Source organism: Entelurus aequoreus, linkage group LG13, assembly GCF_033978785.1.
Source record: "Entelurus aequoreus isolate RoL-2023_Sb linkage group LG13, RoL_Eaeq_v1.1, whole genome shotgun sequence".
Classification (NCBI taxonomy): Eukaryota; Metazoa; Chordata; class Actinopteri; order Syngnathiformes; family Syngnathidae; genus Entelurus; species Entelurus aequoreus.
Genome location: NC_084743.1, coordinates 24,872,062 through 24,898,733, shown reverse-complemented (window position 1 = coordinate 24,898,733; position 26,672 = coordinate 24,872,062). Strand labels below are relative to the sequence as shown.

Here is a 26,672-nt window from a genome sequence, read left to right as displayed (position 1 = left end):
AAGGTTGGCAGTTCATTAACTTTTGATATATCGCCCCCTACTTTGAGGCGGAGGTACTTGCTGCCTCATGGCCTGCCTTTTCCCCGTGGCAACAAGCCGTGCAGGCACCACCTGTGTCTGCCTCACTTCTCGTCTGCCTTATTTTTATCAGGGCGATTTAGACCATGAAAATTATCAAAATATACAGAAACCACACCAAAATCACATAGAAAGCATAGACCAAAAGATACATTTTAAAACGTATTTTATTTTATTACTTCGTTTTAGAACAGCTCATGGTTAAGCCTTTACACCCCCTGGGGGCAAGGTGAGGCACTGCCTCACCTTGCCTCCCCTGACAGCACGTCACTGAAACACACATACTGTACAGCAGATTTTTACAACTAAATGTGTATATATCATTTATACACACATACAAATTGGCCTCCCGGTGTGATCCTGAAGAAGATAAAGTGGATGTCAATTTAGCCAACAACACTGATAATGAAAACAATATGATAAGTGCGCAGGTCCAGAGTCTTACTAGGCTTATCGTGGCGCTGCAATAAAACAATTAACCAGCGTGTTTATCGAGCTCATGACATCATTAGGTAGGATAAAGAGAAGGTCTTTCTGCTCTGGTCACTTCCAACCACAATGATGAGCTTGCTGGTTGTGTGTCTGTGTGTGGTTGTGTGTCTGCATGGCAGCGGTGAGGCGAACGAACGCGAGGGTTTCATGCTTCTCGCAGGTCCACTTAAAAAGTCGGGCCATAGGAAAAACGAGGTCTTTGACTGCAGTCAGTCCGTACCTCCTGGAACTGGACCGTACTTCGAGTACCTCCGGAGAAGAGGTGTGACCCATTTCAAAGTACCACTGTCGTGGAGTCGACTCCTATCCGCAGGCTTCAGCAGCCATCCCGAACAGACCGTGGTCATCTGCTACCGGACTCTGCTGACTCAACTCTTAAAGGCGGGCCTGCAGCCTCTTGTCGTCCTTGATGGATCCGCCGTGCCGGAGACGCTACGATCGCGGCTCGGAGGATGGGAGAGCGAAGATCTGCGGCGGATGTTTATGTCGTACGCCGAGTACGTCTTTGGGGAGTTTGCAGATCTGGCACCTTCCTGGCTGATACTGAGTCACGTGGACGATATTAGTTATCAGCGACATATACTCCAGTTATATCCAAATATTTACCAACTCTACCATCAACGCTTCAAAGGTGAGAAACTTGAAATATTCACATTTTGTTACAATTACAGATATTACAGAATGAAACTATTGGTAAATTGACGCAAAATGACATGGAGCTTAATGCTTTCGTGTTCTCAGGGAAAGTTTCACTGGAGCTGACCGCGAGTGATGTCGCTCTGCTTTCACAGATTCAACCTTCAATTACCGTAAGATCCGTCATCTGTCATGTCGTCACCGCCCAGTCGCACTGATCCATCACTGAACTAGTTTTAGATGTTCCTATCAGGGTTGTATGCTGCCGATTCCAGTACCGAACATTCATGAGTGAGATCAGCCGATACCAATACCAATCACATCTATCAGTTGTACATTTTTCAATGGATTTATGGTGAGCGCTATTAACATCCATCAATCTTCCGCTTATCCAAAGTCGGGTCGCGGGGGCAGAAGCCTAAGCAGAGAAGCCCAGACTTCCCTCTCCCCAGCCACTTCGTCCAGCTCCTCCCGGCGTATCCCGAGGCGTTCCCAGACCAGCTGGGAGATATAGTCTTCCCAACGTGTCGTGTGTCTTCCCCGTGGCCTCTTACCGGTCGGACGTGTCCTCAACACCTCCCTAGGGAGGCGTTCGGGTGGCATCCTGACCAGATACCCGAACCACCTCATCTGGCTCCGCTCGATGTGAAGGAGCAGCGGCTTTACTTTGAGCCATACTTGCCAACCCTCCCGATTTTTCCGGGAGACTCCCAAATTTCAGTGCCCCTCCCGAAAATCTCACGGGGCAACCATTCTCCCGAATTTCTCCCGATTTTCACCTGGACAACAATATTGAGGGTGTGCCGTGATGGCACTGCCTTTAACATCCTCTACAACCTGTCGTCGCGTCCGCTTTTACTCCATACAAACACGTGCCAGCCCAGTCACATGTTGTATGCGGCTTCTACATACACACACAAGTGAATGCCATGCATACTTTGTCAACAGCCATACAGGTCACATTGAGGGTAGCCGTATAAACAACTTTAACACTGTTACAAATATGCGCCACACTGTGAACCCACACCAAATAACGAATCCATTTCTGGAGAACATCCGCACCTTAACACAACATATTTTTTAAAGGCCTACTGAAACCCACTACTTCCGACCACGCAGTCTGATAGTTTATATATCAATGATGAAATCTTAACATTGCAACACATGCCAATACGGCCGGGTTAACTTATAAAGTGCAATTTTAAATTTCCCGCCACACTTCCGGTTGAAAACGTCTAGATATGATGACGTATGCGCGTGACGTCAATGGTTGATACGGAAGTATTCGGACCCATTGAATCCAATACAAAAAAGCTCTGTTTTCATCGCAAAATTCCACAGTATTCTGGACATCTGTGTTGGTGAATCTTTTGCAATTTGTTTAATGAACAATGGAGACTGCAAAGAAGAAAGCTGTAGGTGCGATCGGTGTATTAGTGGCTGGCTGCACCAACACAACCAGGAGGACTTTGAGATGGATAGCAGACGCGCTACCGTGAGTACAGCTTTAGCTTCCAAACATTTGATCGCTTGCCCGTACGTGCGTGTCGCTATGTGCATGTCACGTACGTAACTTTGGGGAAATATATGTTTCTTGCCGACTCTGATGGCGGCCAGGGTGTCGTCGAAAGCTACAATGCCCGCCGCCGCCGCCGTCCCGTAGCTAAGTTAGCTTCAATGGCGTCGTTAGCAACAGCATTGTTAAGCTTCGCCAAGCTGGAAATTATTTAACCGTGTATTTACATGTCCATGGTTTAATAGTATTGTTGATCTGCTGTCTATCCTTCCAGTCAGGGGTTTATTTATTTTGTTGCTATCTGCATTTGAGCCCGATGCTATCACGTTAGCTCAGTAGCTAAAGAGCTTCGCCGATGTATTGTCGTGGAGATAAAAGTCACTGTGAATGTCCATTTCGCGTTCTCGACTCTCATTTTCAAGAGGATATAGTATCCGAGGTGGTTTAAAATACAAATCCGTGATCCACAATAGAAAAAGGAGAAAGTGTGGAATCCAATGAACCCTTGTACCTAAGTTACGGTCAGAGCGAAAAAAGATACGTCCTGCACTGCCTCTCTAGTCCTTCACTCTCACTTTCCTCATCCACGAATCTTTCATCCTCGCTCAAATTAATGGAGTAATCGTCGCTTTCTCGGTCCGAATCTCTCTCGCTGCATTGTAAACAATGGGAAAATGTGAGGAGTCCTTCCTTCTGTGACGTCACGCTACTTCCGGTATAGGCAAGGCTTTTTTTTATCAGCAACCAAAAGTTGCGAACTTTATCGTCGTTGTTCTCGTTGTTCAGCAAAAATATGACAATATCGTGAAATTATCAAGTATGACACATAGAATGGATCTGCTATCCCCATTTAAATAAAAAAAAATTCATTTCAGTAGGCCTTTAAATTCCATATATAAAAATGTGTCCTCACCTCCTCTCCCATATCGCTTCTTTTCAATAGGTGCATTCCCTCCCCGTGCACTTGGAGTACAACTGCGTCTCTGCATTGGATTTGGCCAAAGAGCTGAAAAGGTTGCAGGTGACGTCACTGCAGCAACGTTTCATTTTCTACTCACATGTTGTGTTTCTCGGCTCTTGCATCACAATCTATTGTGTTGTAGATGGCCAGTAGGGGTGTGCCCATCCTAGTGTACAAGCTGACACTCCTTGATTGCACGGACAGTCAGTTCCAGGCTCTCGGACATTTTCTACAAGGTAAAAAAAAAAGCTTTGTTAAATTGAGGAGGAAATAAAGAGGGCTACTCTCTATTTAGTACTGCTAAATATGATGAAGCTACATATAAAGAGCAGACAATTAACTCTACCCTAACTTGCCATAATGTTTGGTGTTGGGTTTTGTTGGTCTGGACCCCAGGATGCAGAAAAAGCAGGCAAAGTGCAAGTAAAACCCCCCTTTTGTTAGGGAAAACAAAACAAACATAGTGCAGCAGGGAAGTGCACAAGAAGCACAGAAAAGGCAATGCGGCATGTCAAGTGCAAAGTAAAGCAAAGCATACTGATTGGCAAACAAGAAGTGTAAAAAAAGTAAGAAGGCTGGATAGGAAATAATACATAAACTAAGGAAACTAATAATAAAGCGCAAACTGTCTTATATAAAAAAAAAATTATTTGACACAAAAATCACACACTTTATGGTGGTAAAATAAGTAAAAAAAACGGAATTAAAAACAATTAAAATGGAAAAACTGTATTGTATAGTTTTTAATATTGCTATTATTATTTGTATATGTATTGTTATTGCTATTAATATTTTACTCGTCGTGGTTTACTTGTTACTAATTTACATCCAGTTTTTTTGTTTGACTAAATTTAAAGTTGAGCTTTGGTGATACAATAGATACTCATGTTTTCAAATTATTGATTACAAAATCAATCAAAATAATCCTGTTTATTATTTTGCCATAACCGTTCAGCCCCAAGTCAAAATGGACAATAATAATACACAGCACATTGAACTTTTCAATGACAAATTTGGTTAAATTAAAACATGACAGAACTGTCACTGGGACTGTTATTAAATATTATGCACAATATGCAGGATACTTTTTTTTTCAACTGAAAAAAATTGGGATTTGACCAAATTAATCCACAGCAACCTGTAATTTATCTGATTTAAAATTACAACATTATACAACACTGATTCAGATAAAATGCAATAAATGTATTATACATTTTAATAATAATAATAATAGATTTTATTTGTAAAAGCACTTTACATTGAACAAACAACCTCAAAGTGCTAGAGTGCATTTAAAAAACAACAACGCTAGAACCACAAATAGCACAAATTTTGCCTCAGTTATTAACAATATGTTCATTAATTTGGTCATCATTTGCAGAGATGTTATGTTGTACTGCCCAGCCGCTACTCCATGAGCCAAAATATCATAAAAGAGCAATCTTCTTCGTCAACAGGTTATGAAATCTAATCTATTTTTCAATCCCAGTGATACAGTGCTATAAAGTCCCATCCTACCTAGCATAACCCTTGTCAGTGTATGTGCACATGGATGGTCATTTATCAGATCATGCATCAATCAAAGTTTGCTGAGTCGGTCAAATCATGTTCATTAAAAATCAGTCAATAACTCAACTGTATGTCTGCGCTTATCACTTATGGCGTAATGCTGACAATAACTGTCTTGAACTCATAGTGCTGAAAAACAATGACGTGGAACTAGAAGGATGTGACGTTATGGACATGCTAGGTATGATGGATATGGAGGACTTTCTTACCAGGTAATATTTATTCACTGCAAAATGTGTACTGTTTGAAAAAGTTCGTAATGTGTTGATTATTTTTTCTGTGTTTTACAACAGTGGTGACTTTGAATTGTTCAGTGGAAGAACATGGTTAAAAAGCAGCTATCAGACTGTGTGGGATACGTTTGGCAACCAGGTCAAATCTGAACGAGATGTTTTCCTGAACGAATCGTTCCCCTCTAATTTCCAATGGGCAACCTCCAGTGAGGCCTTCAAAGTTGAAGGCGGCTGGGCTGAAGGTGGGAAGGGAGAAACCATTTGGGATCGCTTTGGTCATGAAAACAAAGTCATGAAAAATCAGACGGCGGATCAAGCTTGTGACAGTTACCACAAGGTGGATTATGATGTCTACCTTCTGCGAGGTCTTCAAGTCAACACCTATCAGTTTTCTATCTCCTGGGCACGCATTTTCCCTTCAGGCTATCAGAAAAGCAAATCAGATAGAGGAGTTCTCTATTATGATAAGCTGATTAATGCTCTCATTGAGTCTGGAATACAACCTGTTGTCACCTTGTACCACTGGGATCTACCCCAAGAACTCCAGTATCACGGTGGATGGACCAATGCTTCCATCATTGACGCCTTCAAAGACTATGCTGATTTCTGCTACTCCACATTTGGCGACAGGGTCAAGACCTGGAACACGTTCAGTAGCCCTTGGGTAGTTAGCCATGCTGGATATGGAACTGGTGAGCATCCCCCTGAAGTGGGGGATTATGTTGTGGCGTCCTATCAGGTGAGAGCAACAGTATCTGAGCATGAACACACAAAAAATAGTAAATGTTAAAGTTCTGCATGTAGCTGTCCCTTGGCTGGAATGTACTACCATCAGAGACAATTTGCCATCATGAAACTCTATAAAGCACACACCACTTTAAAGATCAAAACAAACACAATGAATGACTGCGACTTTTGCTTTACATTAACAAGTAAACCGTAAAGATAATTTTAAATTCAGCGTGTTCTTCTATAGCAGGGGTCACCAACCTTTTTGAAACCAAGAGCTACTTCTTGGGTACTGATTAATGCGAAGGGCTACCAGTTTGATACACACTTAAATAAATTGCCAGAAATAGCCAATTTGCTCAATTTACCTTTAACTCTATGTTATTATTAATAATTAATGATATTTACACTTAATTGAACGGTTTAAAAGAGGAGAAAACATGAAAAAAATTATAATTACATTTTGAAACATAGTTTATTTTCAATTTCGACTCTTTAAAATTCAAAATTCAACCAAAAAAAAGAAGACAAAAACTAGCTAATTCGAATCTTTTTGAAAAAATTAAAAAAAGAATTTATGGAACATCATTTGTAAATTTTCCTGATTAATATTAATTTTAGAATTTTGATGACATGTTTTAAATAGGTTAAAATCCAATCTGCACTTTGTTAGAATATAGAACAAATTGGACCAAGCTATATTTCTTTTTTTAAACTTAAATTTTTATTCTGTCACATGCATACATATATCAACAGGGTCAACATCTTACAATATATACATAGTCAATTTATATTCCATATCAAGCATTTGTGGTGTCATTTTCCTGAGTTTTGTATTCAGTCCATTTTGTCCATTTCTCAAGAAATAGTTCCTCCTGTATTCTGAGTCTATGTGTAAATCTTTCCATTACATATAGTTCTTCCACAATGCACAGCCACTGTTCACAGGTCGGTGAGCTGCTACTACGCCACAGTCTTGTAATTGCCTTTTTGCTGGCTGCTAACAAAACCTTGACTAAATAGAAATCATCGAATTGCATATATTCCTGCGTCAAGTTTCCCAAGTATAGTATCATACTTGTTTTTGGAATGTCATATTGTAGTACTTCTTTTATCACTGACCACACGTCATACCAATATTTTTCAATATTGGGACAGTTCCAGAACACATGTTCGTGGTCAGCGTCCATATTTCCACATAGCCTCCAACATGGTTGTTTCTTTGCTGCGACTCTTCCGCTTATTTTTGGAGTTATAAAGTATCTAGTCATGTTTTTCCAGCAAAACTCCCTCCATACCCTAGAACTCGTGGCCGTGCACTGCGTTTTACAAATATTATACCAGTCCTTTTCAGTGATCTGCTCCCCAAATCCTCTTTCCCATTTCTCTTTAATGTACATGGTTGAAGTCCCCTTGCTTGTCATCAATCCCTGGTAAACAGCTGAGATCACTCTACATTTTTTATTATTATAAGCTTGTACCATTATTCTAATTAGCGGGTTCATTGATGCCCTTTTAATTTTTTTAATATAGTAGTCCCTTATCTGTAAATACCGGAAGAACTCATGTTTGTCTAGATCATATGTCGCCCGTAGGTCTTCGAAACTCCTCATCTGCCCATCTTCCAACAGTGTGCACATTGCCGTCAAGCCTTTTCGTTCCCACTGTTTAAACCCATGATCTTCGAACCCAGGCTTGAAATTGGGATCACGTGTCAACCATCCTAGTATCTTTCTTTCATCCTCTAATTTGTATTTTTTTGAGATATTATTCCAAATTCCAATTGTAAATTTAGTAATCGGACTCAGTTCTGCCTCTACTCTCTTTTCTATTGTTTTATTTGCCAACAAGTTTTGGATAAGATCTCTCCCCTGGTCTAATTCAATTCCCTTCCATTTCGCTTCGTATTCTGGTCTACACCAGCATACTAGATACCGAAGTTGGGCTGCATGGAAATATTCTTTCAGATTTGGCAATGCCATTCCCCCTTTTACCTTGGGCAGCTGGAGAGTTTCGAACCTAATTCTGGGTCTTTTACCCCCCCATATGAATCTCGATATATTTTTATCCCACTCATCAAATTGTATTTGTGGTACTGCTACTGGTAGGGATTGAAACAAGTACAAGAGTCTCGGCAACACATTCATCTTGATTATTTCTATTCTTGAGCTTAAGTCCAGACACAGCACTGACCATCTCTCCAGATCCATTTTAAGCCTCAGATTTATCGACCCATAGTTGGCTTCATATAGTTTATCTCTTTCCTTTGTTATATTAACTCCCAAATATTTGACCATTTCCAGGTCCCAATTTAGTTTATACGTCTCTCTAATTTCTAATGAGGGGTTATAGTTTAACAATAATATTTGTGTTTTTGTGACATTTAACTTATACCCCGAATATCGTCCATAATCTTCGAAGGTTCTCATTAATCTAGGGAATGTTTCTTCTGGATCTCGGAGATAGATCAGTACATCGTCTGCAAAAAGCCCCACCTTGTGTTCATTATGTCTAATCTGTATACCTTTAATTTCCTTGTTTTCTCTAATCAGTTGGGCTAATGGTTCTATAAATAATGCGAATAACGTCGGGGATAAACAGCAACCCTGCCTGGTAGACCTCTCCAATTTGAAGCTTTTCGAAAGACTTCCATTTATTTTGACTCTAGCTGATGGTTCTTGGTATAGTGACTTTATTATCTGTACTGATTTTTTGTTAAAGCCTAGTCTTTCCATTACTTTATACAGGTATAACCAATTTACACTGTCGAATGCTTTGTGAGCATCAACACTCACGAGCATAGCACTTGTTTTTGTCTTCTGTATTTCATCAACTAAATGTAAGGCTCTCCTTATGTTATCCTGAGTTTGTCTTTCCCTAATAAATCCAGTTTGGCAGTCCTCTATTAGATCCGACATAAAGTTTTCAAACCTTTTTGAAATAATAGATGTATACAACTTGTAGTCCACATTCAGTAGCGAAATAGGTCTATAATTGTTACAGTCTATCAAGCTATATTTCTAACAAAAACAAATCATTATTTCTTCTAGATTTTCCAGAACAAAAATGTTAAAAGAAATTCAAAAGACTTTGAAATAAGATTTAAATTTGATTCTACAGATGTTCTAGATTTGCCAGAATACTTTTTTTGAATTTTAATCATAATAAGTTTGAAGAAATATTTCACAAATATTCTTCGCCGAAAAAACAGAAGCTAAAATGAAGAATTAAATTAAAATGTATTTATTATTCTTTACAATAAAAAAATTAATTTACTTGAACATTGATTTAAATTGTCAGGAAAGAAGAGGAAGGAATTTAAAAGGTAAAAATGTATATGTGTTTAAAAATCCTAAAATCATTTTAAGGTTGTATTTTTTCGCTAAAATTGTCTTTCTGAAATTTATATGAAGGAAAGTAAAAAAAAAAATAATGAATTTATTTAAACAAGTGAAGACCAAGTCTTTAAAATATTTTCTTGGATTTTAAAATTCTATTTGAGTTTTGTCTCTCTTAGAATTAAAAATGTCGGGCAAAGCGAGACCAGCTTGCTAGTAAATAAATACAATTTAAAAAATAGAGGCAGCTCACTGGTAAGTGCTGCTATTTGAGCTATTTTTAGAACAGGCCAGCAGGCTACTCATCTGGTCCTTACGGGCTACCTGGTGCCCGCGGGCACCGCGTTGGTGACCCCTGTTCTATAGCTTCCTTACACCACTAATATTGACAACTTAGGCTGGGCCTTCTTTTCTGCATTTCTTTGTGGTGTGACTCAAAACAATTTAGGATAAAGTTGAAGCTCCTTAGAAAAGAAGGGAGTTGCCTGGTTCAAATTCCAGACAAAGTCTACGTTTTCTGGAGATGGGTTTTAGCAGTCTCACTACCTTCAGACGTCAGAGCAAGGCATACTTGCCAACCCTCCCGAATTTTCCGGGAGACTCCCGAAATTCAGCGCCTCTCCTGAAAACCTCCCGGGACAAATATTCTCCCGAAAATCTCCCGATTTTCAGCCGGAGCTGGAGGCCACGCCCCCTCCAGCTCCATGCGGACCTGAGTGAGGACTGCCTTTTTTCATGTCCGCTTTCCCACGATATAAACAGCGTGCCTGCCCAATCACGTTATTCCATACGAGGCGTCCGGCATACCGCCGATGAGCATGGTACAGATAGAGAAGATCTTCTCGGCGTCCGTGTTGGCGCACACGTTGCCAAAGCCGACGCTGGTCAGGCTGCTGCGGGTGAAGTAGAGGGCGGCGATGTACAAGCTGCGCGCAGACGGGCCGCCGACCGTGTTGTTGACGTAGGGCATCTCCAGGCGTTTGCCCAGCTCATGGAGCCATCCTTGGGGAAGAGACGGGAGGGCAACAGGGTGACAAGAACTAAATCATCCAGACTAGAGATAAATTGTATTATTATGTTTATATTACCTAAAAATAAATATATTTATTAATTTTTTTTTTTTTAAACTAAATACATTTTTACTATATTTTGCTAAAAACATCAAAATTAATTGTATTTTTATTTGTATTTTTTCTGACTCCTTATTACATTCAGCCATAGAATTATACATTAAAATAAACATATTTGAAATAATTAATTTTAAATGATCATAATAATTCATTTAAAATGACCATATTTCATTATTAAAATAATTGCTTGTTTATCAACAACTTTAGCATTTTATTCATTACATTTTGAAGCTCTCAGAAGCCAAGTTATGTTATATTCCTTAAGATTTATTTATGCAAGTTTGAAGTATCAATTATCTAAACACAGTTTTGTTTGCATATTTTCAGGATATATACAGTATATATATATATATATATATATATATACACTACCGTTCAAAAGTTTAGGGTCACATTGAAATGTCCTTATTTTTGAAGGAAAAGCACTGTACTTTTCAATGAAGATAACTTTAAACTAGTCTTAACTTTAAAGAAATACACTCTATACATTGCTAATGTGGTAAATGACTATTCTAGCTGCAAATGTCTGGTTTTTGGTGCAATATCTACATAGGTGTATAGAGGCCCATTTCCAGCAACTATCACTCCAGTGTTCTAATGGTACAATGTGTTTGCTCATTGGCTCAGAAGGCTAATTGATGATTAGAAAACCCTTGTGCAATCATGTTCACACATCTGAAAACAGTTTAGCTCGTTACAGAAGCTACAAAACTGACCTTCCTTTGAGCAGATTGAGTTTCTGGAGCATCACATTTGTGGGGTCAATTAAACGCTCAAAATGGCCAGAAAAAGAGAACTTTCATCTGAAACTCGACAGTCTATTCTTGTTCTTAGAAATGAAGGCTATTCCACAAAATTGTTTGGGTGACCCCAAACTTTTGAACGGTAGTGTATATATATGAATATGAAATACTTGACTTGGTGAATTCTAGCTGTAAATATACTCCTCCCCTCTTAACCACGCCCCCAACCACGCTCCCGTCCCCCCACCTCCCGAAATCGGAGGTCTCAAGGTTGGCAAGTATGGACCAAGGGCGACGTACTTATTTGGACAATAAGTCAATCTCTCAGACAGATGGGGAGGACCTTCCATTTACTGTATAAAACCTGTGTAGACAAGCAAAATGTTAAATGAATGTTAAATGTTTCAAAAACACAAATCCTGAACAAGCTACTTGAATGTTGTCATATAAACAGACCCTTCATTTGTCATGTAAACACAGCTGAAAGTTATTGTGATGTGTTCTGCTTATGATTTCGTACTTCTTTCTACAGGTCACTCACAATATAATAAAGTCTCATGCAGAGGCATGGCATGTCTACAATGACAAATACAGAAGCATACAAGGTGGTAAAGTGGGAATCGCTTTAAACTCGGACTGGGCTGAGCCTATGGACCCTTCCAGACCGGAGGATGTATCATCTGCGTATCGGTATTTGCAATTCATGCTTGGATGGTTTGCACATCCGATATTTGTAAACGGGGATTATCCTGCAATGCTAAAGAGTCAGATTGAAAAGAAGACTGATGAGTGTCCTCATTCAAAGCCTGCAATTCTTCCAGTGTTCACACCCACAGAGAGTCTGAGGATCAGCGGAACAGCTGACTTCTTTGGATTAAACCATTACACATCACGTCTGGTTAAAAACGCTGATGGTGGTTGTGTCCCAGGTCCGCAGGGTGTGGGTAATTTTCAGGCCCGTATTGATCCATCATGGCCCCCTACAGCGTCTGGTTGGATCTATTCTGCACCTTGGGGTCTAAGAAGGCTTCTGAACTACATCTCCACTGAGTACTTAAACATGAAAAAAGTGCCTATTTATATAACAGGCAATGGCATGCCAACAGAGCATGGTGAGGACCCGCTTAATGACACGAGTAGAACTGAGTACATGAGAAGTTATATCAATGAAGCTCTAAAAGGTAATGTATGTTACAAAAGCACATTTTTACTGGTTCATGGTTTTCTAAACAATTTCTTATTTTGTAGCAATATCACTGGATGGGGTGGATGTGCAGAGATTCACAGTGCAGTCACTAATGGATGGATTTGAGGGGAAACAAGGCTACAGTGAAAGGTTTGGCCTTCATCTTGTCAACTTTGAAGACGCCGACAGGCCAAGAACCCCAAAACAATCAGCATACTTCTACTCCCATGTTATAAAACAAAATGGATTCGGCTCACCCAAAGATGGTTTGAAAGTGATCTCAGTGCAGTTCAACCCTCCTTTGAAAGTTTTACCTCCTTCAGAAGTTCCATCTACTTCAATGATTATCTGGGAGAAATTTTCTCACCAGTCAAAATTCCAAAGAAAGATATACCACTATGGCACTTTCCCAGCACATTTCAGTTGGGGAGTCTCATCTTCGGCTTACCAGATTGAAGGTGGCTGGAATGTCGATGGGAAGGGACCGAGTGTATGGGATGTATTCACCCAAAAACCGGGCACTATACCAGACAATGCCAGCGGAGATGTGGCCTGTGACAGTTACCACAGACTTGATGAGGACCTCTACATGCTGCGAGCACTGCAGGTAAAATCATATCGGTTCTCATTGTCCTGGTCCCGGATCTTTCCTTCTGGTCAGCGAAGTTCCCTAAACCAGAAGGGTGTTGACTTTTACAACAAATTCATTAATGGCCTCTTGGCAAACAACATTGCCCCGATGGTAACGTTGTACCACTGGGATCTCCCTCAGGAGTTGCAAAATATTGGCGGCTGGGACAACTCAGACATGATCGGTCTTTTTAATGACTTTTGTGATTTTTGCTTTTTTACCTTTGGAGACCGAGTGAAATTTTGGATTACATTTAACGAGCCACATACAATAGCATGGTCGGGATATGGACTTGGAAAGATTCCTCCAAATGTAAAGAATCCGGGAACTGCTCCTTATAGAGTTGCACACAACCTAATAAAAGCACACGCCAAAACCTACCACACGTATGATGAAAACTACCGCAACTCCCAAGGGGGACGAGTATCCATCGCGCTCAGTGCTGACTGGGTTGAACCTAAAGACGCCAATGTTCCACGGGAAGTTCAAGCTGCGGACCGTGCCATGCAGTTTCGTTTGGGTTGGTTTGCACACCCAATTTTCAAGAATGGCGACTATCCTGATGCAATGAAGTGGCAGGTGGGAAACAAAAGTGAACTCCAAGGTCTTCCAGATTCAAGACTACCTACTTTCACTGAAGAAGAAAAGAAGTACATCAGGGGGACTGCAGACATGTTCTGCTTAAACCATTACACTACAAAGATTGTAAGTCATATAACAGCTCGGCTTAAGCCTCAGTCATATGAACACGATCGTGACTTGACGGAAGAAGAGGAAAGCGATTCCCAGGCTACTGCCATCAGCAACCAGCGAGCTGTGGCATGGGGCTTAAGGAGAATCCTCAACTGGCTAAAAGTGGAATATGGCGATCCAGAGATTTACATCACTGAGAATGGCGTAGCAACAGAATCAAAGACAAGCTGGGATGACTCTGCCAGGGTGTTTTATTTCAAGACCTATATTAATGAGGCTCTCAAAGGTAAACTGACCCTTTTTTTTACCAATGTTTATGTCATTAGATTTCATTTTCCATGTGATTTGTCATGATAGCCTATGATCTTGATGGAGTGAAGGTGAAAGGATACATAGCGACATCTCTCATGGATTCATTTGAGTGGCTTAATGGGTTCAGAGTTGGATTTGGGTTACACCATGTTGACTTCCAGAACCCAAACCGCCCGAGAACTCCTAAGTACTCTGCCCACTACTACTACCAAGTTATAAAGAACAATGGTTTTCCTACACCAGAGGACGAAAAGCCACTTTATGGACATTTCTGCAAAGACTTTATCTGGAGTACTGCAACCGCGTCGTACCAGGTAATTTTCTGAGTAATGTGTAGCGATGCAACAGAACTAGTAAACACATTTTGCATGTTAGTGCAGACTATGTCACATTGCATGTGACTCATGTGTGTTTGATGCCGTTTTCCGAAATAAGTGACATCCACTGCTTCTAGATCGAAGGAGGTTGGAGAGCAGACGGGAAAGGTCTCAGCATATGGGACAAATTTTCTCACACACCCCTCCGAGTGTTCAACGATGATAATGGGGACATTGCTTGCGACAGTTACCACAAGATAGACGAGGATGTTTCCATGTTGAAGCAACTTAAGGTGACACATTATCGTTTTTCCATATCATGGCCAAGGGTTCTTCCTGATGGCACCACCAGACACGTAAATGAAGCGGGACTGAACTACTACATTAGACTGGTGGATGCCCTGCTTGACGCAAACATCCAACCTCATGTAAGAGTTCATCTTACTGTCTATGAATGCAATGAGAAGTTTTTAGATTTGTGTCAACTCAATGACTTATTGAATTTGCTATCAGATCACTCTCTACCACTGGGATCTTCCGCAAGCTCTGCAAGATCTTGGAGGATGGGAGAATGAAACAATTGTCGTCAAATTCAGGGATTATGCTGACCTCATTTTTAGCCGACTGGGTCACAAAGTGAAATTTTGGATTACCATAAATGAGCCTTACAATATCGCAAATATTGGCCATGGCTATGGAGCTGCTGCACCAGGTACAGTTTATTGTAAATTCCATTATTCTGCATGAAATACCGTATTTTTCGGACTATAGGTCGCAGTTTTTTTCATAGTTTGGCTGGGGGTGCGACTTATACTCAGGAGCGACTTATGTGTGAAATTATTAACACATTACCGTAAAATATCAAATAATATTATTTAGCTCATTCACGTAAGAGACTAGACGTATAAGATTTCATGGGATTTAGCGATTAGGAGAGACAGATTGTTTGGTAAACGTATAGCATGTTCTATATGTTATATTTATTTGAATGACTCTTACCATAATATGTTACGTTAACATACCAGGCACGTTCTCAGTTGGTTATTTATGCGTCATATAACGTACACTTATTCAGCCTGTTGTTCACTATTCTTTATTTATTTTAAATTGCCTTTCAAATGTCTATTCTTGGTGTTGGGTTTTATCAAATAAATTTCCCCAAAACATGCGACTTATACTCCAGTGCGACTTACCGTATTTTTCGGAGTATAAGTCGCACCGGAGTATAAGTCGCACCGGCCAAAAATGCATAATAAAGAAGGGAAAAAAACATATATAAGTCGCACTGGAGTATAATTCGCATTTTTGGGGGAAATGTATTTGATAAAACCCAACACCAAGAATAGACATTTGCAAGGCAATTTAAAATAAATAAAGAATAGTGAACAACAGGCTGAATAAGTGTACATTATATGACGCATAAATAACCAACTGAGAACGTGCCTGGTATGTTAACGTAACATATTATGGTAAGAGTCATTCAAATAACTAAAACATATAGAACATGCTATACGTTTACCAAACAATCTGTCACTCCTAATCGCTAAATCCCATGAAATCTTATACGTCTAGTCTCTTACGTGAATGAGCTAAATAATATTATTTGATATTTTACGGTAATGTGTTAATAATTTCACAAACAATGAAAAAAACTGCGACTTATAGTCCGAAAATAACGGTATATACTGTATGTTTTTTTCCTTCTTTATTATGCATTTTCGGTCGGTGCGACTTATACTCCGGAGCGATTTATACTCCGAAAAATATGGTACTTCATAACAAGCTTTAAAGTGGGATTGGTTGTTGGATGGTGGCACAAGTGGTTAGCGTCTCTGTCTCACTGCCAGGTGGTTTTGGGTTTTCAAGTTCGCTTATACTTCTGTGGGTTGTCTCCAAGTATTCCAGTTTACCTCCACAGACCAGAAACATACGCCTGTGAGATTAATTGCAGAGTCTAAATCGAATGACAGCATGTTAAAGTTAAAGTTAAAGTAGCAATGATTGTCACACACACACTAGGTGTGGTGAAATTTGTCCTCTGCATTTGACCCATCCCCTGGGCAGCAGCGGTGCCGCGCCCGGGAATAATTTTTGGTGATTTAACCCCCAATTCCAACCCTTGATGCTGAGTACCAAGCAGGGAGGTAATGGGTCCCATTGTTATAGTCTTTGGTATGACTCGGCCAGGGTTTGAACTCACAACCTACCGACCTCAGGGCGGACACTCTGACCACTAGGCCACTGAGTAGGTGTGCCCTGGGATTGTATGGCAACCAGTCCAGAATACACCTTTCCTCTTCTCCCAGTTCATCGGTCACCCTAAACAGGATAAGCGGTAGAAATTAAATGACTGGATTGACAGCCACATACTCACAAGAGGCATTACTGGGGTGGCGTAGCTCGATTGGTAGAGTGACCGTGCCAGCAACTTGAGGGTTCCAGGTTCAATGCCTGCTTCCGCCATCCTAGTCACTGTTGTTGCAAGACACTTTGCCCACCTGCCACCCCCACTGGTTTAAATGTAGCTTAAAGATGTTGATAATGGGTTTCACTATACCAGGGGTCGGCAACCCAAATTGTTGAAAGAGCCACATTGGACCAAAAATACAAAAACAAATCTGTCTGGAGCCGCAAAAAATTAAAAGCCATATTACATGTGTCATGAGATATAAATTTAATTAAGAGGACTTAAAGGAAACTAAATGACCTCAAATATAGCTACACATGAGGCATAATGATGCAATATTAGTGTACATATCGCTAGCCTAAATAGCATGTTAGCATCGATTAGCTCGCAGTCATGCAGTGACCAAATGTGTCTGATTAGCACTCCACACAAGTCAATAACACCAACAAAACTCACCTATGTGCACTCACGCACAACATTAAAAGTGTGGTGGACAAAATGAGACAGAAAAAGAAGTGGCATAAAACACGCCCTAGAAAGTCGGAGAAAGTTATACATGTAAACAAACTATACGGTGAGTTCAAGGACCGCCAAAATTAGTAGGACAAAACGGCGCTCGCCAAATACTCGAATCAGTGAAGCATGTTTAATATAAACAGTGTGATTTATAACATTTAGGGAGGTTTGTGTCATGTTTGTCCTCCTACAGAAACCATACTAAAACAAAAAATTGATTTTTTTCCCCTCATCTTTTTCCATTCTTCATACATTTTTGAAAAATCTCCAGAGAGCCACTAGGGCGGCGCTAAAGAGCCGCATGCGGCTCTAGAGCCGCGGGTTGCCGACCCCTGCACTATACAAAGCACTTTGAGTCACTAGAGAAAAAGCGCTATATAAGTATAATTCACTTCACTATAATTTACACATTTGAATGAATGTCTGGGTGTGGTCGGCAGCCACATTTTCGTCAGTCTGCCCCAGGGAAGCTGTGCCTACAAATGTAGCTTACCACCGTCCAAAGTATGATGGGTTCTCAGTGTAACGCTCTTGGTGTCACTAGAAATAAGCGCTATATAAATCTAATTCATTATTATTTAAATATGTCAAGCCATTACTTACTCCGCTTTCGTTTTCCACACCAGGGATCAGTTTTAGACCGGGCACTTTGCCTTACATTGTGGGCCATAACTTGATAAAAGCTCACGCTGAGGCCTGGCACCTTTACAATGACAAGTTCCGGTCCAAACAGGGAGGAATCATCTCCATCACCATCAACTCGGACTGGTCAGAGCCGAGAAACCCTTACAAGCAGGAGGATATCGATGCTGCCAGACGAGTGCTGCAGGTAAAGTATTGCAGGTTTTAATATTATTACACCACAACACAAATTCCCTAATGAATGTGGAACCAGTTTAGGTCGAGTTTGCTGGTTGCAGCGGTGTTGTTCCCTGCATGAAGACTGGCATTTCTCCGTCTGGGCTTGATGCCACTGTGCAAAATGTCGGAATAGGTTTATTGCGATGGTTCCTTTTGTAGCCATGTTGATGCTCTGTGTGCACCTCTGTCAAGGATTTGAATTAAGGGGAGATGAGAAGCTGTGGAAGCTCCTGGGGGCAAAACGTATTTACTAGATCAGTGAATTGGCGACTTGTCCAGGGTGTATCCTGCGTTCCGCCCAAGTACCGCCGGGATAGGCCCTGCGGTAGAAAATGGATAAATGGATGGTTCTTAAACTTTTTTCACCAAGTACCAACATTAAAATACAGTAGCATAGTATGCCATTAACAACAAGGCAGAGGTTTTATTTAACCAGTATATTTAATCTTTCTGGCCACTCTAACATCACACACAGTTGGAACAGTAACACTATGTTTGAATATAGAAAAATAAAACACTGTACTTTAATCAAGTGATTCTTTGGCGTACCAGTAGGGGGTCACTGTATCAGATCATCCACTACAAAAAAAACGTGCCCAAGCCTACTCAAAGACCACTTAAGCCGACATCAACATACATGATTGACCACTGTTATCTACACAAAATTCAAAGGGGACATTTAAATTTAAAAAAAATATGTGTCGACATGTTTTGTAGTATTGTTTATTATCATGTTTGCAAAATCACCTTTGTGGTTATGTCAAAGTCAATAAAAACAAATGAAGAATGGTGTGTGTGTGGGGGGTGGGGGGGCAATACGAATAGAACTACTATGTTACATGTCAATAAATTGCCTTAGGTTAGAAAAATAATTTACTATCATTACTATTTTTTTACAATTGCTGTTACTTTTTTATTATTATTGTATTTTATTTTTGTAATTATTTATTGTATATATAAATTATATATATATATATATATATATATATATATATATATATATATATATATATATATATATATATATATATATATATATATATATATATATATATATGTTTGTTTGTTTTTTTATTACTATTACAATATTGTTTACTATTTACTAGGGATATCCGATAATGGCTTTTTTGCCGAAATCCGATATTCCGATATTGTCCAACTCTTAATTACAGATACCGATATCAACCGATACCGATATATACAGTTGTGGAATTAACACATTATTACGCGTAATTTGGACAACCAGGTATGGAGAAGATAAAGTCCTTTTAAAAAATAAAAAAAAAAATAAAAAAGATAAATCAATTAAAAACATTTTCTTGAATAAAAAAGAAAGTAAAACAATATAAAAACAGTTACATGGAAACTAGTAATTAATGAAAATGAGTAAAATTAACTGTTAAAGGTTAGTACTATTAGTGGACCAGCAGCACGCACAATCATGTGTGCTTACAGACTGTATCCCTTGCAGACTGTATTGTTATATATTGATATATAATGTAGGAACCAGAATATTAATAACAAAAAGAAACAACCCTTTTGTGTGAATGAGTGTGAATGAGTGTAAATGGGGGAGGGAGTTTTTTGGGGTTGGTGCACTAATTGTAAGTGTATGCTGTGTTTTTTATGTTGATTTAAAAAAAAAAAAAAACAAAAAAAAAAAACGATACCGATAATAAAAAACCGATATCGATATTTTCTGATATTACATTTTAAAGCATTTATCGGCCGATAATATCGGGAGGCCGATATTATCAGGAATATCTACTATTTACTATGATTACTACTATATCATTACTATTATTTACTACCTACTCTTTATAAGTATGTGGGGAAAGTAATCATCAATAACTCAATAACTTTGCTGTCATCTATAAAAGGCCACGCTCGTGTGTGTTTGTATTCCCCGTCTCTCGATTTCACACAGGGTACAAGAGGGTTCACTCTGTGCATCGCTCTCAAATAGCAGAATCAAATGAACGGAGTGAATCCTCCCGTCGGTCCTCCACAATCTTTGTCTCGGTGGGCGGAGGCGGGGCCTCTGGCTCACACAAACATGATGCACGCACAGAGAGCCTCGCTAGTTGCAACTTGCTATTGAGAAGCACCGCAAGGTAACAAAATTGGGAAGAATGATAATGATTGTAAAGCCAAATGTCCGGTGGAGGAATATTTCAGCGTCAAAAAAGTGTGCAAAATGAGCCAATCAGCACAGACGAATGAGATAGTATCCCCAATTTGTTGCAAAGTGGCGACGACATTAAAAAAAAAACACTCCGTTTTTTCAACTCTGTAAAAAACTACATTTCAAGATGTTCAGTATTTATTAAAGTGTACTTTTTGCTAACAGAGATTTTATTTTTACGTTTGTTTACTTTTATCATACATACAAGTTATTGACCTTGCAAATACAATGGTGAAAAGGTAATGAAAAAATTTGAAAGTAATGCTTGCATTACAAATAATTTGCGAGAGAATATACACTATATTGACAAAAGTACTTGGCCACCTGCCTTTACTCACATATAAACTTGAAGTGCCAAGTGGGTGTATGGTATTTTTTATTTTTTTATTTTTTTGTCATAAAAAAATACAATCATGTGTGCTTACGGACTGTATCCCTGCAGACTGTATTGCCAAAAGTATTTGGCCACCCATCCAAATGATGAGAATCAGGTGCCCTAATCACTATATTGATATATAATGTAGGAACCAAAAATATTAATAACAGAAAGAAACAACCCTTTTGTGCGAATGAGTGTGAATGGGGGGGGGGAGGTTTTTTGGGTTGGTGCACTAATTGTAAGTGTATCTTGTGTTTTTTATGTTGATTTAATAAAAAATAAAAAATTAATAAAAACATTTTTTTTAATTTTTTTTTTAATTTCTTGTGCGGCCCGGTACCAATCGATCCACGGACCGGTATCGGGCCGCGGGGGACCACTGCTTTACACTACTGCATGCAAGGCTTTGCATTGGACTTAGTTATGGCTTAGATGCTGCTGCACGGCCATGAAAACCCATTCCATGAAGCTCTCTGCGTACTGTACGTGGGCTAATTGGAAGGTCACATGAAGTTCGGAGCTCTGTAGCAACTGAATAGTGCAGAAAGTCTTTGCACTATGCGCTTTCAGCATCCGCTGACCCCTCTCTGTCCGTTTACCTGGCCTACCACTTGGTGGCTGAGTTGCTGTTGTTCCCAAACTCTTCACTTTTCTTATAATAAAGTTGACTTAGGAATATTTAGGAGCGAGGAAATTTCAGGACAGGATTTGTTGCACAGGTGGCATCCTATGACAGTTCCACGCTGGAAATCACTGAGAGCGGCTCATTCTGTCACAAATGTTTGTAGAAACAGTCTCCATGCCTGAGTGCTTGATTTTATACACCTGTACTTTTGGCAATATAGTTTATATTGTCCAGCAAAATGTATTATCGACCCAAGCCTGGGGGAAAGTCGCAAATAAACGCGCAAGGGATGGCTATTTCCGCTTACGTCCGCATGACTCAGCCAGTCCGAGGAACGTGGACTTAAACGGGTTCCACTCTACTTTGTGCAGCAACATACGAACATGTTTGATTTCCACCTTACACAGTTCTACATCGGATGGTTTGCCCATCCCATATTTAACGGAGACTACAGCGATATGATGAAGACGATCATTCGCAGGCGAAGTTTAGCAGCTGGTCTACCTAAATCCCGGTAAGTGGTGCTTTTCGGTAAATGTGTTTCTTTAACGGGATAAGGTGTCACATTTATTCCTCCAGGTTGCCGGAATTTACCTCAGAGGAGATTGAAAGAATCAAGGGAACTTATGATTATTTTGGTTTCAACCATTACACCACAGTCCTGGCCTTCCCGGTGGATTACGGAGACCTTCAGCATTATGATGCTGACAGGTAAGCATCTTCAGCTTTACCAGTCATGAGGAAATTAGAAATAAAATCATTAGAAATTTTAAGCTGATTCCAAGATTTAAAAAAAAAATTTCAGAGGCGCAGGAACGATTGCCGACCGCACTTACCTAGATTCAGGGTCATCCTGGCTAAAGGTCTCCCCGTTTGGATTCCGGAGAATATTAAAGTTCATTAAGGAGGAATATGGAAATCCACTTGTCATTATCACTGAGAATGGCATCTCAGAGCGTGGGCCTGTAGACCTGAATGACGTCCACAGGAGCTACTATTATGAGAAATACATCAACCAGGTGTTGAAAGGTAATAAAAGCCACCATGACGACTACGAGTCGGATAAAGTACCAGTTGGTGTTCTTCCCGCAGCTTACCTGTTGGACGGCGTGAACGTTAGAGGTTACACGGCTTGGTCGTTGATGGACAACCTGGAGTGGGCCACCGGCTTTTCAGAAAGGTTTGGCCTTTTCTACGTCAATCGCTCCGACCCCAAACTTCCTCGATTGGCCAAGACCTCCGTTGTCTCCTACGCAACCATCATCACCTGCAATGGATTCCCGGACCCTGCTTCTGGGCCGCATGAGTGTCTAAACCAAGATGTGGAAGGTAAACAGAAGCAGAATAAACACTGCATTATATTACTTGTATTGTGATGTGATAACCCAAACACGATGGTACCTGCAAGAACCCCAATTTGACAAAACATTCAAGGTTAAGGTAAGTAAATTATTACAACAACTGAAATATATACAAACCCCGTTTCCATATGAGTTGGGAAATTGTGTTAAATGTAAATATAAACGGAATACAATGATTTGCAAATCCTTTTAAACCCATATTCAGTTTTTTTTTGTGCAAATAATCATTAACTTTAGAATTTGATGCCAGCAACACGTGACAAAGAAGTTGGGAAAGGTGGCAATAAATACTGATAAAGTTGAGGAATGCTCATCAAACACTTATTTGGAACATCCCACAGGTGAACAGGCAAATTGGGAACAGGTGGGTGCCATGATTGGGTATAAAAGTAGATTCCATGAAATGCTCAGTCATTCACAAACAAGGATGGGGCGAGGGTCACCACTTTGTCAACAAATGCGTGAGCAAATTGTTGAACAGTTTAAGAAAAACCTTTCTCAACCAGCTATTGCAAGGAATTTAGGGATTTCACCATCTACGGTCCGTAATATCATCAAAGGGTTCAGCGAATCTGGAGAAATCACTGCACGTAAGCAGCTAAGCCCGTGACCTTCGATCCCTCAGGCTGTACTGCATCAGCAAGCGACATCAGTGTGTAAAGGATATCACCACATGGGCTCAGGAACACTTCAGAAACCCACTGTCAGTAACTACAGTTGGTCGCTACATCTGTAAGTGCAAGTTAAAACTCTCCTATGCAAGGCGAAAACCGTTTATCAACAACACCCAGAAACGCCGTCGGCTTCCTGGGCCTGAGCTCATCTAAGATGAACTGATACAAAGTGGAAAAGTGTTCTGTGGTCTGACGAGTCCACATTTCAAATTGTTTTTGGAAACTGGGGACGTCGTGTCCTCCGGACCAAAGAGGAAAAGAACCATCCGAATTGTTATAGGCGCAAAGTTGAAAAGCCAGCATCTGTGATGGTATGGGGGTGTATTAGTGCCCAAGACATGGGTAACTTACACATCTGTGAAGGCGCCATTAATGCTGAAAGGTACATACAGGTTTTGGAGCAACATATGTTGCCATCCAAGCAACGTTACCATGGACGCCCCTGCTTATTTCAGCAAGACAATGCCAAGCCACGTGTTACATCAACGTGGCTTCATAGTAAAAGAGTGTGGGTACTAGACTGGCCTGCCTGTAGTCCAGACCTGTCTCCCATTGAAAATGTGTGGCGCATTATGAAGCCTAAAATACCACAACGGAGACCCCCGGACTGTTGAACGACTTAAGCTGTACATCAAGCAAGAATGGGAAAGAATTCCACCTGAGAAGCTTCAAAAATGTGTCTCGTCAGTTCCCAAACATTTACTGTGTTGTTAAAAGGAAAGGCCATGTAACACAGTGGTGAACATGCCCTTTCCCAACTACTTTGGCATGTGTTGCAGCCATGAAATTCTAAGTTAATTATTATTTGCAAAAAAAAATTAAAGTTTATGAGTTTGAACATCAAATATCTTGTCTTTGTAGTGCATTCAATTGAATATGGGTTGAAAATAATTTGCAAATCATTGTATTCCGTTTATATTTACATCTAACACAATTTCCCAACTCATATGGAAACGAGGTTTGTAGTTTCACAAGTCTTGCCGGGTACGATGGTTTGTAATTTCTCCTTCCATGTTGGCACTTTAACATCATGCTATTATTTTAATCCGTTCATTATTCAATCCAGGCATAATTCTTCAAAAATGTATTGGACCATTTTCTTTATATCAAGCAACTCACTAAGTAGTGTTCTATTCATCTCCATAAAACATCAAAGTTGTGTATGTACGTGCGAGTTCGAGCAAGCAACGTTTATTCAACTCCCGCTCATAAGGCCCCTTTTCACCAAAAGTTCCAGGAACTTGAAGTTGTCTAGTATGTTCACTATTTTAATTAAGACCAGAATTGTTCTTTGGCAGCAATAAGGCACATATGTTTAATGCACTGCAATATTTTTTTAGGTAAAATAAAGCCAATAATGCCATTTTTTGTGGTCCCCTTTACCTAGAAAAGTATCGAAAAGTCTCGAAATACATTTTGGTACCGGTACCAAAATATTGGTATCGGGACAACCCTACAATGTACTAATATGATCCAATTTTAAAAACTCTTCAAAGTGTTTACAAAGTACAAAGAAGAAGCATGATAAAAAAAAATCTCAATTTATTAATAATCTTGATTATCTCATCATATTAAATTCAACTTACTTATTTTAATGTTGTTACTTATGGAGTATATTGTGAATAAATTGAGAACAGGAAGTGAACACAAGTGTTAGCAACTGCTATGTAAAGGAAACGGGGTAGGACTAAATAAGCTCTGATTCTTCCTACTCCTTTTTGAACATATTGAATAGAGAAACTGGAACTTGTGATGTATCATGATGTAATTATGTGCAATTTAAACTCAACATAAAGAACTCATATCTCTGATACGTGGCTGCCATCTAGTGGTCACACTTATCATTACATGTCAATTGCAGAACCAGAGAGATGGTCATGATTAGATTAGATCAGGGGTCACCAACCTTTTTGAAACCAAGAGCTACTTCTTGGGTACTGATTAATGCGAAGGGCTACCAGTTTGATACACACTTAAATAAATTGCCAGAAATAGCCAATTTGCTCAATTTACCTTTAACTCTATGTTATTATTAATAATTAATGATATTTACACTTAATTGAACGGTTTAAAAGAAGAGAAAACAAGAAAAAAATTACAATTAAATTTTGAAACAGTTTATTTTCAATTTGGACTCCTTAAAATTCAAAATTCAACCGAAAAAACGGAGAAAAACTAGCTAATTTGAATCTTTTTATGGGACATCATTAGTAATTTTTCCTGATTAAGATTAATTTTAGAATTTTGATGACATGTTTTAAATAGGTTAAAATCCAATCTACACTTTGTTAGAATATATAACAAATAGGACCAAGCTATATTTCTAACAAAGACAAATCATTATTTTTTCTAGATTTTCAAGAACAAAAAATTTAAAATAAATTCAAAAGACTTTGAAATAATATTTAAATTTGATTCTACAGATTTTCTAGATTTGCCAGAATTTTAATCATAATAAGTTTGAAGAAATATTTCACAAATATTCTTCGTCGAAAAAACAGAAGCTAAAATGAAGAATTAAATTAAAATGTATTTATTATTCTTTACAATAAAAAAAATAAATTTACTTGAACATTGATTTAAATTGTCAGGAAAGAAGAGGAAGGAATTTAAAAGGTAAAAAGGTATATGTGTTTAAAAATCCTAAAATAATTTTTAAGGTTGTATTTTTTTCTCTAAAATTGTCTTTCTGAAAGTTATAAGAAGCAAAGTAAAAAAAAAAATAATAATTTATTTAAACAAGTGAAGACCAAGTCTTTAAAATATTTTCTTGGATTTTCAAATTCTATTTGAGTTTTGTCTCTCTTAGAATTAAAAATGTCGAGCAAAGCGAGACCAGCTTTCTAGTAAATAAATAACATTTAAAAAATAGAGGCAGCTCACTGGTAAGTGCTGCTATTTGAGATATTTTTAAGAACAGGCCAGCGGGCTACTCATCTGGTCCTTACGGGCTACCTGGTGCCCGCGGGCACCGCGTTGGTGACCCCTGGATTAGATAGTACTTTATTGATGATGTGCACAATCCAAGGATTTTCATGATATTTAACTACCATGGAGTCGCTTTGAAATAATCGTTTTGTAATATTTGTCAATTAAAACC

At 39.2% G+C, this 26,672-nt stretch overlaps 1 protein-coding gene across 1 annotated transcript in view; it reads left to right on the top strand.

The window, feature by feature from the left end:
* Positions 1 to 636: 636 nt before the first annotated feature.
* LOC133662986 (lactase/phlorizin hydrolase-like) overlaps positions 637 to 26,672 on the top strand; it is a 27,674-nt gene continuing 1,638 nt past the window's right edge. Inside the window, exons 1-16 of the mRNA XM_062067176.1 lie at positions 637 to 1,201; positions 1,312 to 1,379; positions 3,666 to 3,743; positions 3,826 to 3,919; positions 5,380 to 5,464; positions 5,546 to 6,224; positions 11,958 to 12,606; positions 12,674 to 14,221; positions 14,293 to 14,561; positions 14,702 to 14,992; positions 15,078 to 15,276; positions 18,114 to 18,316; positions 21,945 to 22,051; positions 22,117 to 22,248; positions 22,343 to 22,566; positions 22,630 to 22,866. Coding sequence (XP_061923160.1) covers positions 637 to 1,201; positions 1,312 to 1,379; positions 3,666 to 3,743; positions 3,826 to 3,919; positions 5,380 to 5,464; positions 5,546 to 6,224; positions 11,958 to 12,606; positions 12,674 to 14,221; positions 14,293 to 14,561; positions 14,702 to 14,992; positions 15,078 to 15,276; positions 18,114 to 18,316; positions 21,945 to 22,051; positions 22,117 to 22,248; positions 22,343 to 22,566; positions 22,630 to 22,866 — 5,428 coding nt within the window. The remainder of the gene's footprint in view (positions 1,202 to 1,311; positions 1,380 to 3,665; positions 3,744 to 3,825; positions 3,920 to 5,379; positions 5,465 to 5,545; positions 6,225 to 11,957; positions 12,607 to 12,673; positions 14,222 to 14,292; positions 14,562 to 14,701; positions 14,993 to 15,077; positions 15,277 to 18,113; positions 18,317 to 21,944; positions 22,052 to 22,116; positions 22,249 to 22,342; positions 22,567 to 22,629; positions 22,867 to 26,672) is intronic.